Source organism: Chiloscyllium plagiosum, unplaced genomic scaffold, assembly GCF_037043375.1.
Source record: "Chiloscyllium plagiosum isolate Xiang-an unplaced genomic scaffold, Cpla_swu_hap1 HiC_scaffold_15, whole genome shotgun sequence".
Taxonomy (NCBI): Eukaryota; Metazoa; Chordata; class Chondrichthyes; order Orectolobiformes; family Hemiscylliidae; genus Chiloscyllium; species Chiloscyllium plagiosum.
The window spans coordinates 33,105,167-33,120,077 of record NW_028270153.1 but is presented as its reverse complement, the minus strand read 5'-3'; the positions used below and the strand labels follow the sequence as shown (position 1 = coordinate 33,120,077).

The window sequence follows — 14,911 nt, the reverse complement described above, 5'->3', positions numbered from 1 at the left end:
CCCTCCCCCAAGTCCCTCCTCCCTACCTTTTATCTTAGCCTGCTGGACACACTTTCCTCATTCCTGAAGAAGGGCTTATGCCCGAAACGTCGATTCTCCTGCTCCTTGGATGCTGCCTGACCTGCTGCGCTTTTCCAGCAAAAAAGTTTCTATTGAACCTGGCATGTGACAGTTTTTGGAAGGTAATCAAATAAGGCCATTTTATATGTGTTAGAAAACAGATTGGTGAAGTTTTAAGTGAGCATCTGTAGATCTTGACACAAATTGGATTGCAGAAATGGTGAAAAATGAATATAGGGTTAGAAGAGATTGCAGAAGCAAGGAGTAGAGATAGGGTTTGGATTTACTGTGGCCTTGGAAGCATTTAGAAATAACTTCTGGCGCACAGCGGCTGATGAATGTTAGTATGGATGTGAAAATCAGACTGAATGCTTAGATAGGGTTTGTATTAGTTACAGTTTATGTAGAATGAAGCTCAATAAGGAGAACTTTAGGGGCACCTTTGGCAGAGATTTTAATGGGACCAAAATATGGATGGATAGAGATGAGTAATAATTGGAAACCAGATGATTTCTTAGCAAATAAATGAAAATAAGCTCATAACCAAACAGGGCAATATGACTGAGCATTGTTAAGTATAATCTGAGTGAAAGGCAGGGGAGGTTGAATTGATGAAAACGTTCAGTATTTTTAGCAATTAAACAACAATGGTTTTGTTGTTTGTAATGTTAAGCAACAGGACATTCTAGTCATCCTTAACTTAACATTGAGTAAGCATTAGATAGGATAACAACACCAAAGAATCAGGTGGATGATGGAATGGTCAGTGCACTTGTCAAGTTGAATATCGTCAATATTCAAATGGAACTGATCCCATGCTTACTGCTGTTGCTGAGGGCAGAATGGTCAGGATTAGAAGACTTCTCATGATGGACCTTTAGCTGCATTAAAAATGAAGATCTAGAAGGAGAAATCATTCCCGGAGATGACTTGATTTAGTTGAGTCAAGTAGGAATGGAAATGTGGAATGTTACACAGATGTAGCAGAGACGAGATGCAATATTATGGGCAACAGGTTGAAGATAAAGCAAAGACTGAAAATGTTTAGAAGGAATATTAGGCTTCCACAGAAGTCACAAAGGTACTGGGGACTTTGAAGGCATCTGTAACAACTTGTAGGAACTTGGAAGGACTTGGTCAGGAAGTGGTGCAAAACATATGCATTGAGATGACTGGAGGCACGTAGAGGAGAGTTTTTAACGGATTTGTTGTCACTTCCTAATCTCACTGGCTTTCTCTAGAATATAGGTTTATTTCTATTTCTATTTGTTAAACAATAGAAAGAGAAACTGGAGTAGACCAGTTAACACTTCTTTAGTGATGTTAATTGAGAAATAAATATTTGGCAGGCTATTGGTGAAATTTCCTGTCCTTCTTTGAAATAGTGCTATAGGATCTTTCAGATGCCCTTGTGGGAGCGGATGCCTCATCTGGAAAAACAGCATCTCTAGAAGTACAGAAATTCCTCAGCCTTGTACTGGAGGGTCAGCCTAGATTTTCATGTTCAAGCTATAACTGACAAAAGCAGCCATTGTAACTTTGATTTACAAAAATCAATAGTATAATCAATTCTATAGTGCTGTTATCCTGTCTAACTGCTTCCTCAACATTAGGTCGTGGACGATCAGATGTCCTGTTGTTTTACATTAAAAAGAGCAAGACCATTGTTCAAATATTGAACATTTTCATCAATTCAACCTTGTCTGCCTTTGACTCAGATTATGTTTAACAGTGCTGAATCATATTGCCCTGCTTGATTATGAGCTCATTTTCATACATTTGCTCAAACATTTGCTCCCTCGCAAGGGGTGCTGGAGGAAGCAACTCAGGCAATCCAATATCAAAGTTTCATCTAGTTGCTTGTAATGGTGATTGAACCTCAGAGTTCTGTGCTTTGTATTGACTTCTGAAACTGGTAATCAGTGGGTAAGCACACCAACCAGCATGTGAGGAACCTTGGGTGTTGTGATTGGGTGGTTGCTCAGTTTAGAGCAAGCTTTGCTCAACATAGCTAGCCAAATTCACCATCAGAAACTAGTTTGGATCTTCTGTCTAGTAGCTAAAGCACATATTAGTTGATTATAGGAATAGTTTTTGGTAATCTGCCTTAGGACCTCCTGCCCAGTTAGGCAACAGCCCTTTACATAAACAGCAAATAAGACAAATAGGAATGAAGCACCTCGGCTTTGAGGGCTAGAATAGGACTTGGCAGCAGCAGTGGCCCAGAGCTATAGGTTGAATGCCTGCAGTAGACTTTTAAAAATAAAGAAAAACGTTCTCATTCTATTGAGGGAGGAAATGAAGCTGTTGATTGTAGAGTATTCCTGTACAGGAAATCTGGTTCAGGTTTAACCACAAACTGACTGGATGTGCGGTTTCACTTGTCATGTTGCAAATGATCAGTTATGAAACTCAAACCATTACTCCACAGTAAAACTTAAAAATAACACATGCAGCTGCAGCTACATTTTTCTCAATATATAATACAATAGATTAGATGATAGTTAAACCTAATGGGTTCAAAGAAGATGCTGCCTATTTGTATAAATTGCTTACCAGATAATGCATATACGTTTTCTTGATTCTCACTTTCACGGATAAGAAAAGACCCAGTTATGGTCTTGCTAGAGAGAAGAATCATTTTTGCTTCTGACCGGCTTAGTTTCCCAGCATACCAACTATCAAGGGAAGAGGTAAATAGAGTGCAGTGAAAATCAAGCCATCAACTTACATACACCACCTGCATTGTGCTCTTTGTAATATTGGGACTTTGTAGTTTATCATTCCTGAGATAAAACTTTGAATTTCCAATTTTATTTGGGTTGAGGACTGCAGCGTTTTAAATTATTTTTGTGAAATCCAAACTATGAAAAGTTCCAATTTCTGATATTTGTATGATATTGCACAGACTGACTTAATGGGGTATACATCCTAAGACTGAAAGCACATTACACAAACAAGAACGCTAATTTATGTAATTGGAAATATCCTGTCAATCTGATGCCACCTCTTAATAATTAATTACTTAAGAATATAAGAAGTAGCTTATATGACTTCTCAAGCTTGCTCCATTCAACAGGATCATGGCTGTTCTACCTCAAATTGCTTGTTGAACCTGTTTGTTATTTTTCAACAATTAATATCTAAGGGACACCCATGCCCCTCAGAATGCAAACATTTCCAGTTTTCCAGTATTCATTCAATGTTTAAAAAATAAGCTATTATTTTTGAAACTAAATTGGACAACTTTGTACTTTTCCATATTGTATTCGGTGCTGTTGCACTCATCCAACCTGACCATATTCCTCCACAGCCTCTTTGCAGTTTTTTCACCGCTTTCTTTCCATCTAACTTTGGTATCATCAGTAAACCTGAATGTGTTACATTCAGCCGCTTCATCAAAATCGCTAATGATACGTAACTAATTACAGTATGCCAGCCTGAAATTGTCCTGTTTATTTCCGCACTGTTTTCCATCTATGAATCCATCCCAATCCACATGAACATATTACTCCAATCCCATAAGGCTTAACTTTGTGTGATAATTGATTGAATTCCATCTTGTTAAAATCTACTTAAAAATCAAAATAATCTGTATCCATTTGTGCCACTTCATTCATCTCACTGGTTGCCTAATGACTAGCTAAGTAAGTAATTGATCCATATGAAACCAGAAAAATCCCAAGTTCAATCTTTGCCACCCTCCAAGATTGTTCTGCAGTACCCAGAAATTGAAGATTTATCTCCTAAACATTGCTGTGAGTAACCTAAGAGGAAAGTCACAAGGGCAAAAGAATCTCCATTTAAAGATGTTCGTTGATTAGTTTTGTTTGATAGAGAAATACTGAAATCAGGCTGTTGGAGTGGGGCAGTGCCATTGAAGGTGAATGATCTTGTGATGAGGCCTCTAAGAATAGGTCCAGAATTGGTACACTGAACAAATGCTTTTTCCTAGCCATATCGAACATCAAAGAAAAAACTTTGTCGGATATGTGGAACAATCCGTCTTCCGCAGCTACACTGGCACCAACCCCCACCTTTTCCTCTACTACATCGATGATTGTATTGGCACTACCTCGTGCTCCCATGAGAAGGTTGAACAGTTCATCCACTTTACTAACAGCTTCCACACCGACCTCAAATTTACCTGGACCGTCTCAGACTCCTCCCTCCCCTTCCTAGACCTCTCCATTTCTATTTCGGGCGACCGACTCAACACAGACATTTACTACAAACCGACCGACTCCCACAGCTACCTAGATTACACCTCCTCCACCCTGCCCCCTGTAAAAACGCCATCCCATATTTCCAGTTCCTTCGCCTCTGCCACATCTGCACCCAGGAGGACCAATTCCAATACCGAACAACCCAAATGGTTTCCTTCTTCAAAGACCGCAATTTCCCCTCCAACGTGGTTGTCGATGCTCTCCACTGCATCTCCTCCACTTCCCGCATCTCCACCCTTGAACCCCGCCTCTCCAATCGCCACCAGGACAGAACCCCACTGGTCCTCATCTACCACCCCACCAACCTCCGGATACATCGTATCATCCTTCGTCATTTCCGCCACCTCCAAGCAGACCCCACCACCAGGGATATATTTCCCTCCCCTCCCCTATCAGATTTCAGGAGAGACCACTCCCTCCGCGACTCCCTCGTCAGGTCCACACCTCCCACCAACCGAAACTCCATTCCCGGCACCTTCCTCTGCAAACGCAAGAAGTGCAAAACTTGCACCCACACCTCCCCCCTCACCTCCCTCCAAGGCCCCAATGGATCCTTCTATATCTGTCGCAAATTCACCTGCATCTCCACACACATCATTTACTGTATCTGCTGCACCCGATGTGGCCTCCTCTATATTGGGGAGACAGGCCGCCTACTCGCGGAACGTTTCAGGGAATACCTCTGGGACACCCGCACCAATCAACTCAACCATCCCGTGGCTGAACACTTTAACTCCCCCTCCCACTCAGCCAAGGACATGCAGGTCCTTGACCTCCTCCATCGCCAGACCCTGACCACACGACGCCTGGAGGAAGAGTGCCTCATCTTCCGCCTAGGAACCCTCCAATCACACAGGATGAATGTAGATTTCTCCAGCTTCCTCATTTCCCCTCCTCCCATTTTATCTCAGTCCCAACCCCCGGATTCAGCACCGCTCTCTTGACCTGCAATCTTCTTCCCAACCTCTCCGCCGCACCCCCCTCTCCGGCCTATCACCCTCACCCTCACCTCCTTCCACCTTTCGTATTCCCAGCGCCCGTCCCCCAAATTCCCTCCCCCCTACCTTTTATCTCAACCCGCCTGGCACACCAGCCTCATTCCTGAAGAAGGGCTTATGCCCGAAACGTCGATTCCCCTGCTCTTCGGATGCCGCCTGGCCTGCTGTGTTTTTCCAGCACCACATGTTTCAACTCTGGTCTCCAGCATCTGCAGTCCTCACTTTCTCCCAGAATTGGTAGCCTTAGTGACTTAGCTTTGACAATAAGGACCCTATGAGGTATTCATGATAACAGTGGCTAGCTTTCAAAGGTATTAATTAGCCACAAAGTCTTTGCAATGCCCAGAAATTATTTCCTTTACTGCAACAAGATAAATAAACAGATGTTCTCAAGTCTTTTGTTTTCCAGTGGTTCATGTTGAAAATGTACGGGGTGAAAGTTGACAACCCCTGAAAACAGCTACAGGAATTGCAATGAGGGATTAACCTGCACATATTGTTTCTGATGCAGACAGCACACCAACTTTTTTTACATGATTGCAGTGTGGAACCAGCTGTTGAATTGCTGTGCACATCAGAAGATCCAAAACTAAGAGAAGCTGGCAGCAGTTAAAGGTAGCCTGCACTAGTTTAAGAGGATGGATTCATTGTCACTGCAGGTTCATTTTACAACAGTGAAGGTGAGACAGTGTGAGAGTGGGCATCTGTGAAGATGAGACATTTAAAAGACATTGGGGAGGGAGATGAATAGGAAAGGTTTATAGGTACAAACACAGGCAAGTGAGACTATTTTCGTTTGGGAACTTGGTTAGCTTGGATGAGTTAGACCAAAGGGTTCGTTTCTATGCTAGATGACTCTATGACTCATACATAACACGCATAGTTTCATTTTTGCCTAATATATAAGAAAAAGGTATTAATATGTGATATGATAAACAGACCAAAACAGGAAGGGATAGAGTGCCAATCTAAGAACAAACAAAGAGAAGACTAGAAGCTACAAAAAACAATATTAGGATAAAATTAAAGACTCTGCAACGGAATACACATTTTTTTAAACAAAACAGATGAAAATAGTGTGCAAACAGATTGGTAAGTATTGGAGAGACATGGCTAAAAGATGTCAAGAAATGGGACCTAAAGGTTGAAGAGTACAGTTCATACGGAAAGGACAGGAAGCTAGGAAAAGCTGGAAAGGATGAAGTAGTCTAGAATCAATGCTGCACAAGCTTTTTTCTGAGCTTGGAGCTCATTCTCTCAAGTACGATACTGACCAAATCTATTAGAATGTTTGTGTACCTAATGATGACATAACATTCGATGAATGATGTGTCAACTTCCACTGCAACACAAACAGCAGACAATGAATTTCTATGTGCTCAAATAAAGCTCAGACTCTTATTAATCAAGATCAGCACACAATCATGCAAGTACAGACAGCACTCATCCACGTTGACCTCGACTCAATATACCGACCACTGCAATGAACAACCGGAACCAGCAACTGGAAGCAACAGGAACGGAACCAAATAAATTCCAGAAGACACAGTATAGCAGCGCTTCACAGGAGGCTCCAAAGCACTGAAGATATCACCTTGACAGGGGGCTAAATGTCTGCATATCAACTTTCCAGTTTGGTGAACATATCGCACTACGGCAACAGGCACCCAAGCTACAAATATTTACGCAAACCTTGAATATAGACTGCTCTCAGGCATGTTCAACAAGTAAGCACAAAAGCTACAATGGCAGCCATCATCACTGAGCAAATACAAATGCTCAAAGATGCATTCAGAGTCACACAACAGTTCAACAATCTGGATTTCAACAGATTATACAGATTACTAAGGGATTGTCCTGGGGGAAAGGACAGATTTTTCCACACCTGTATGACCTTGCTGTGGTCTAGCAGCCAGCCAGATCCAAACTGCTACCATCCATACTGAGATGGTGAAATCTGAAGCTTGGGTTTTTGGAACCCAGAGCTGTTCAAGGTTGTCCTCCAAGGCCTCCATTGAAATTTAGCAGCATTACTGCTGGGATAGCTCTGGGTAGGGCAACTTAGACAGGCAAAAGCACACAACAGGCAGGCACTACAGAATGCACAGGTTTTGGTGTTTGCAAACAATATGGAATGCTTTTGATTTGTAAATTTTGTTTGGAAAGTTTATTTTGTGTTGACTATTATTTTCCTCTTTGGCCAAACTGCCAGTACCAATTTGAACTTCCAAGGTCATGTGTAGTGATCGAAAGCTGAAGCTAACACCAAATTTCAAATGAAATATTTAGAATCCTGTTGTTGGCAGGATTGAGCTCTGCTTATTTTATGCCTCCTTCCTATTCTGTTTTGTTTTATAATATTACTTTTAAAATAGATCCAACATACTTATCAAAATAATGGACAGTGAAACTGCACAGTACACACTTGTCTTTTGCTTGTACCATCACCAGTGGTCACATTTGTCTATAGACAAAGAAATAATAAACTGCATGATGTGACGAAATTTCAAAACCATAGATATTTATGGCACTGAAAATGAGCCACTAGATCCAATTCCTACTCCTATTTCTTATGTTCCTCAGAAAGCCATTCAGTCCATCATGTCTGTATCATCAGAAGGAGAATTATCTAGCCAAATCCCACCTTCGGTACTTAGTCCAGAGCCAGTAAGGTATGGTACATCCCTTCTGATTCTATCAATTATTTTAAATCTGTGTCCATGGTTACTGACATCTCTGCTAAGAGGAATGGTCACTTCCTAATCACTCATAGTAAACATGTCAATTAAATCAGCCCTCTGCTGTTTTGTTCCAAAGAATGCAACCCTAGTCTCTTCAGTCTTTCCTCACAGCTAAAATTATAATTCTTCTCTGGACTCTCCGTAATGCAAGGCTGTGATCAAAGTCTACTATTCATCTAGTGATGGCCTAGCTAATGTTTTAGACAGACCTAGCATAACCTGTCTGCTATTATACTCTTGGCCTCAGCGAGTGAGTGAAAGTACCTTGCATTCATTTCAATCACCTTTTTAATTTTTTTCATGTGGCTGACGAGGCCAGCACTTGTTTACCATTTCTAATTGCCTTGGAGCCAATTGTGGTAAGCCACCTTCATAAACTGTTGCACAGGTACACCCACAGTGCTGTTAGGAAGAGAGTTCCAGGAATAGGATCCAGTGACAGGAATGACCATATAGTTCCCAGGTAGAATGTTGTGGAGGGGAACTTGCAGGTGGTACCATGTTTCTGTTGCCTTAGCCCTTCTAAGCGTGGAGGTTACAGGTTTAGCAAGTACGGTCATTGGAGTCTTGGTAATTTGTTGCAATACATCCTACATATGGTACACCCTGCTACTAGTGTGCGTCAGTGACGGAGATAATGAATGATTAATGTAGTGGATGAGATACAGTTAATTGAGCTGCTTTTTGGAGTCTACCTCCTCGCGTATTCTTGGAGCTGCAATTCTCCAGGCAAATGGGGAGATTCCCACCACACCACATCTTCGCCTACTCTATGCAGTGATTTGTGGATACAGTGGTCCCGATGTTCATCTACACTTCAGTGCCCAGTTGTTGTGTAATTCCATACCTTAGTTTTCCTTTCCAAATCCTCGCTTCTCCCAATTAAATTCTATCTGGCGCTTCTCGGAGTCCGACCACTACACTGACAGCTGCAATCTCCAGCTTTCCGCCTCTCCGTTCGTCACACTGTCAATCTCACCTACAACTTGGAGATCATAACCCCTAATTAAACAGCCCCTCTCAAACAATTTCAGCAATTAGAAAATTCTGAATTGAACAGCAACCAGCACTATCAGTGTGGGTAATACAACCCACAATAGATAGCTTTACACAGGTACATGCAGCGACAACTATTTGAAATCACTTACGGCTCAGTGGCCACACTTTCTTTCTTAGCAACATAATTAAAAGGAATATATCCCGTGCAGTTACGGCCTTTGGAACGAGTTCTTTTTCTTGCAAACAACCAAGCTCCCGATGAACGGTCATCCCCCTCCAGGATTTCAAGCTCATCCCCAGCTTGAAAGGACAGTTCCTCACTTGTCCTGGCGCCAAAGTCGTACAGCGCCGTGTAAACGCTGCTCCAGCTCTCCTCCGGCTCAGACACAGGAGAATCTCCAGGCTCCGGCAAATGTTTCCCTCCGTCATCCTCAGAGCTCGTCGCCCTCGAGGCGAAGATTACATTCCACACGGAATTTAAACAGGGGCAGATCCTTTGCAAGGTTTCGGCCATGGAAGTTATCGCTGTCCAAACTCTCTCACTGCTCTCCCCTCCTCCCCACCTCCAGGGACGATTGGTGATGTTCCACTTGTTACATTCTCGAAAATGTAAACTTCAGACCTTTTTCCAGCTCACTTCCTCGTTGCCTACATTGATGTAATCAGAGTGTGTTTTAAAAGAAGACATTTAAACCACGCCTTGGGCTGTGTCCGTACCTTGTTCGGGGCAAAAAACGTCGAAAATATTTTACCGGTTGGGAGCTTGCAAGGCCATGTGGAGCAGCCGAAAGCTGATGCTAACACCAAATTTCAAATGAAATATTTGGAATTCTGGTGTGGGCAGGATTGAGCTCTGCTTATTTTATGAGCCTGAAGACCGGATGGAATAAAGAAGGTGAGTTGTAGATGTTGGCAAAACTGTTAGTATCCCTGTGCCCATTCACTGGGTTAATCCGTTGGCACAGCAGAAGGACAACACTCTGACCCCGTTATCAAATCTTCCCAGCTCCCAACAAGTGGCAGCTAATCCCACATCACTGTTTAACAGCAGAGCTCCTGTCTACGCCCCATCGCAGCTTCCACTCAGCTGTGCTTCACCGCTAAATCGCGAGGTTAAAGAGTTAAGTCCCACTGCAGTACCTACACAATCACTACCTGATCAAGTTTTTATGGTGTAGTGGTAGCATCCCTATCTCTGGGCTTGAAGGTCTGGGGGGCGACTCTCCCCTCTGGATGTGATAGCATGGAGGTGTGTCATATCATATCCAAACGGATTCATTAAAAACAAAGTCAAGGCTTTTATTTGGTGGGGAGTGGTGGTGTGGGAAAGGATTTGTAGGGAATGGGGCTGACCACACTATGTCCCACTCCATCCCCCGTGATTCTCTAAACACAAGTCTCAGAGTTTGCAAGTTTCACTTTGCTGTGATTACCATTCACTAGTATCAGTTGCTTGCCCCCCTTTTATTTCTTCTGGTCATTTCTTTTAAAAACTAAACTCACCAGTCGTGATCAATGCCAAGAATTTTGTGTTTACAGCAAAAGACATTCCAGACTGCTGAGTGATTTGACAATCATATTGCCATCCTCATGGAATTATAGGCTTAGAATCACTTGAAGCATCTTTACATTAAAGAAGCCATACTTCCTTCTAACCAAACTGGAAATGAAAGGAAAGACTGCACAGTATCACTCTCATCTGTCAGTCCAGCTTCCTGTTCCTCCCAGATACCTATAATCTTGGTGCAGACTCCCCCAAAGTGCAGGGTCCTGGGCAGTTGCCCTGATTCCTCTGACCAGAGGGCCAGTTCTGCTGCTACTCCAGCACAGTACTGAGGGGATGCTGCACCCTCAGGGGTGCTGTCTTTATGATAAGATATTAAAGCAAGGTGCCATCTGCCTACTTTGGTGGATGTAAAAGATCTCATGTTGACAAACAAGAGGCTGGAAGAACACAGAAAGCCAGGCAGCATCAGGAGGTGGAGAAGTTAACACTTCTGGTATAACCCTTCCACAGGACTGAAGAGTTGTAAAGATGGGTTATACCCAAAACATTGACTTCTCCACCTCTTATACTGCTTGGCTTGCTGTGTTCTTCCAGCCTCCTGTTTGTTGACTTTGGATTCCAGCTTCTGCAGTTTTTTTGTCTCTCTGTAAAAAATCACATGGCAAAGAATTATCTCTGATATTTCCAGATTATCTGGTCATTATCACATTGCTGTTTGTGGGACCTTGCTGTGCATTAAATTGCATTGCAATAATGACGATATTCAAAAGTACTTCATTGGCTGTAAAGCACTTTGAGACATCCTGTGGTAATGAAAAGCATTGCACCAATGTAAAACCTTTTAACCTTTTGCCTGAAAGTACCAACTCAACAATGTTGTTCCAATATAATTCATTTGTTGTAGAAAATGGCGAAGTCTGTGCCTTAGCAATGGTCGTGTTCCATGACTTTTATTGGTGCATTCTTAAAATGAAAGTTGCGATGGCTAAACCCTCTGAATAAGGAGTTGATCGTTTAGGATTGAGGTGAGGAGAGATTTCTTCAAAGAGTTGTGAATCTTAGGATTTCTTTCCCCAAATGGTCGTGAATACTTCAACACTTATCTATTCCAACCTTGAATATATTCAGAGATTTGATCTCTCAGGAAATCAAAAGAGCTGGCAGGTAGACAGGAAGGTGAGGGAAAAAGTGATTGCATTGAGTGATGAATCAGGCTTGAGGAGCAATGTTCTGAAGAAGCCATATTGAACTTGAAACATTAACTTTCTCTCCAGAGATGCTGCCACACCTACTGAGCTTATCCAACATTCTGTATGTTTGCTTGTACAGTAATGTGGTCTCCGTCTATTCCTAAAGACTTAATATTTAACATAGTGATATCGTGTAGCACTGATAGGGCATACTGTGCGTGGGAGAAAGGATGAGGGGGACTGTAGCTGGTTGTCTTGTTTATAATGACCAAATACTATGAAACGTCATGGAAAATGACATATGCAGCAATGCTGACCAGTGATGTTGGCTAAAAGATATGAGCCTGGGAGTATAACTGTACCAGGCTTGACTAACCTATGGGAAGCCAATACCAATTTTGGACCATGTTAGCTAGAAGGGCTTTACAGGTTTTACTGGGTGTGCCTTTGTTGTTCAGTTCTATGCCTAGGATAATGCTAAATGACTTCCTTTATTTTTGTTGCTATTTTTTGTAGCAGTTCACTACAACAAGGTGTCTTGCTGACCATTTCAGAGGACAGTCATGGATCTAGAGTTACATCTGAGCCAGACCAATTAATGAATTTAATGGCAATTATTCAATAATGTGTCACTTGCTTGGCACACAATGTGTATTGAGGTATTGTAGAAGAAGTGGCAAATATTTAATGAAGAACATTAATGAATCAGTTTTCTTTTTATATGACTTGAAATGATGATCATTAAGTGTGAGAAACTGTGTGTTTTTTGTGTTTGAGTCCTTAAAAAATGTGGGCTGCAAAGAGAAAAATCTGCTTTTAAAATCAGGGATTCTTCAGAATGGCTGCAAATGTTTTGTACAAATAAATCCATGATCTATCGCAAATTCTGGCTTTGTGACTTGTGTTCCTGCAATTGCAGATAACTGAGAAGATTGGAACTGGAAACAAGTTACAGAGACACAGTCCCACAGAAGGAGAAGGACAACAAAGGAGCTAGCAGGTAGACAGGAAGGTGAGGGACAGCAGAAGCTGTCTGTTCTATGTCTTGTCACTTAATTCACTCGTCTAGCAACTCATTATGCTAATGATCAGCTCATCCCTGAATGATGGTCCACTTTCATAGGCTGATACTTAAGTCTTGGGGCTTATTTGGTGATCTACATACATACTTACATGTATTTCCTGATGACTGGAACTGTGTGAATGCTTTTAGTAGCTGGCCAGATCACTGTAGCTAATAAGAATCTTTAGATTAGATTCGATTCTCTACAGTCTGGAAAAACAGGCTCTTCAGCCCAACAAGTCCATACCAACTGCCTGAAGAGTAACGCACCCAGACCCATTCCCCTACCCTATATTTATCCCTGACTATGGGCAATTTAGCATGGCCAGTTCACCTAACCTGCACATCTTTGGATTGTGGGAGGAAACCAGAGCACCCGAAGGAAACCCACGCAAATATGGGGAGAATGTGCAAACTCCACACAGTCATCTGAAGCGGGAATTGAACCTGGGTCCCTGGTGCTGTGAGGCAGCAGTGCTAACCACTGAGCCACGGTGCTGCCCCAACTGCAACAAACTATATCAAGTCCAGCACTGAGAAACTGCACCCAGACCATACTGCCTGACGCATAATAGCAAAACAACCTTAATTGTCAATCAAAATTAGAATTTTGAACAATTTTTTGCAGACTAAGGAAATCCACTTTTTCTCTATATGAAACTTAGCAGATTCCTTCTATTGCTTTAAGGAGGAAACTGGAGTTGTGTCTCCAGACAACCAGAAACATATATTTAGATCATACCTTTAATGTAGTAAAATGCCTCAAGGCACTTTGCAGGAACATTGTCAAACAAAATGGTACAAAATGACATAAGGCCACATTAGCATAGGTAACCAAATGCATTGTCAAAGAAACACATTTTAAAGAGAATCTTAAAAGCAGTCAGGGCATTAGAAAGGAAATTCCAGATCATAAGACCCAGGAAGTTGAAAGCACAGCCATGGCTGGTGGAGAATTGAAAATACTGCAGGCCAGAACTAGAAGACTGCTGGGAAAGTGATCTCAAGTTAACTCGGTGAACTGGTGGCTGACAAAAATGATAATAGCTTTCAACATGCAAGAGTTTGAAAACCAAACTAATGAATAACTTGCGCTGCTAGAGTCATTGCTTATCCAATATAGCTTTCATATCAGTACTCATTGGGATAATACTCCACTTTCAGGTCTGATCAGCTAGTCAATCATTAATGTGCTGGAATTCTGAAATCACCAGATATTAATCTAAAAATATTGCATAAATCCTGGTTTCCAAAGAATGAGCTTTAGCAGTTGGTATTTTTCCATATTGCATATTTCATAATTTAGGAACATTTAATTCAATCAAACGTTTTATATCAATTGCAGTGAAACTGTTGCTATTTCAAAACAAATATGAAGCAAGATTTGGTAGTTATTTGGCTATCTGACACTGGCATTGTTCACAATCTACTTTTAGTTCCACAAACCATAATAACTTGGCGTACGACCAGGATTAAAGACGCTATTTGTTATTTAGGAAGAAAATTTAAGAATAATAATTGTCATATGGCATCATTGATTTTTTTTTAAAATGTGGCTTTCTTTCAGTTATGTATAAGGCAATACAAGTAAATATAACCTTTCAGTTGTGAGGTTTTATTTGCTTGTATTGTCTTATACACATTACTGCCCAGCATAGATCCTCTCTAGAAGAAAAATAAGCAATTACACAATTACAGAGTTTTGGGACCCTGTTTTTATGATGATAATGGGTTTGAAATTAATCAAAAAATGTAAAGGTGTCAATTTCAAGGAGTTCCATGGAGGGTATCTCTCTTTCTACTCTAGTGAATTATTTCATGCAATTTTGTGCTGCTGTCTTCTGTACCATGCTCCTACATGCGCTCACCAACTGTGGAAGTATTCACTACTGCCAGGATCGTCCAGGATTTGCACCACCAGCATCATATTTAAATCTTAGTCATTCACCAGGTCAAATGCTGCCAGCCATGAATAGCCCTACAGTGTTGAAATGCAACAAAAATCGCCCCAGAGTTTGAAACACAACTATCTATGTGCCTGCTGTGTAAGCTGCTGGCACATGCTGCAGGTGTGACATTGACATCATATGGTGCCGTAGGGGAACCTATCAGCTCCCATAACTGATG

At 41.7% G+C, this 14,911-nt stretch overlaps 1 protein-coding gene across 2 annotated transcripts in view; it reads right to left on the bottom strand.

Moving 5' to 3' along the window:
• The window catches only part of LOC122560147 (protein-tyrosine kinase 6-like), a 33,133-nt gene extending 23,122 nt beyond the window's left edge, over positions 1–10,011 (bottom strand). Inside the window, exons 1-2 of one of the 2 annotated variants that reach the window (XM_043710456.2) lie at positions 9,174–10,011; positions 2,617–2,738 (exon numbers count right to left, since the gene is read on the bottom strand). In XM_043710456.2, coding sequence (XP_043566391.2) covers positions 2,617–2,738; positions 9,174–9,538 — 487 coding nt within the window. In that variant the 5' untranslated portion in view covers positions 9,539–10,011. The remainder of the gene's footprint in view (positions 1–2,616; positions 2,739–9,173) is intronic. The other variant, XM_087994863.1, reaches the window with a different exon arrangement.
• Positions 10,012–14,911: the final 4,900 nt, after the last annotated feature.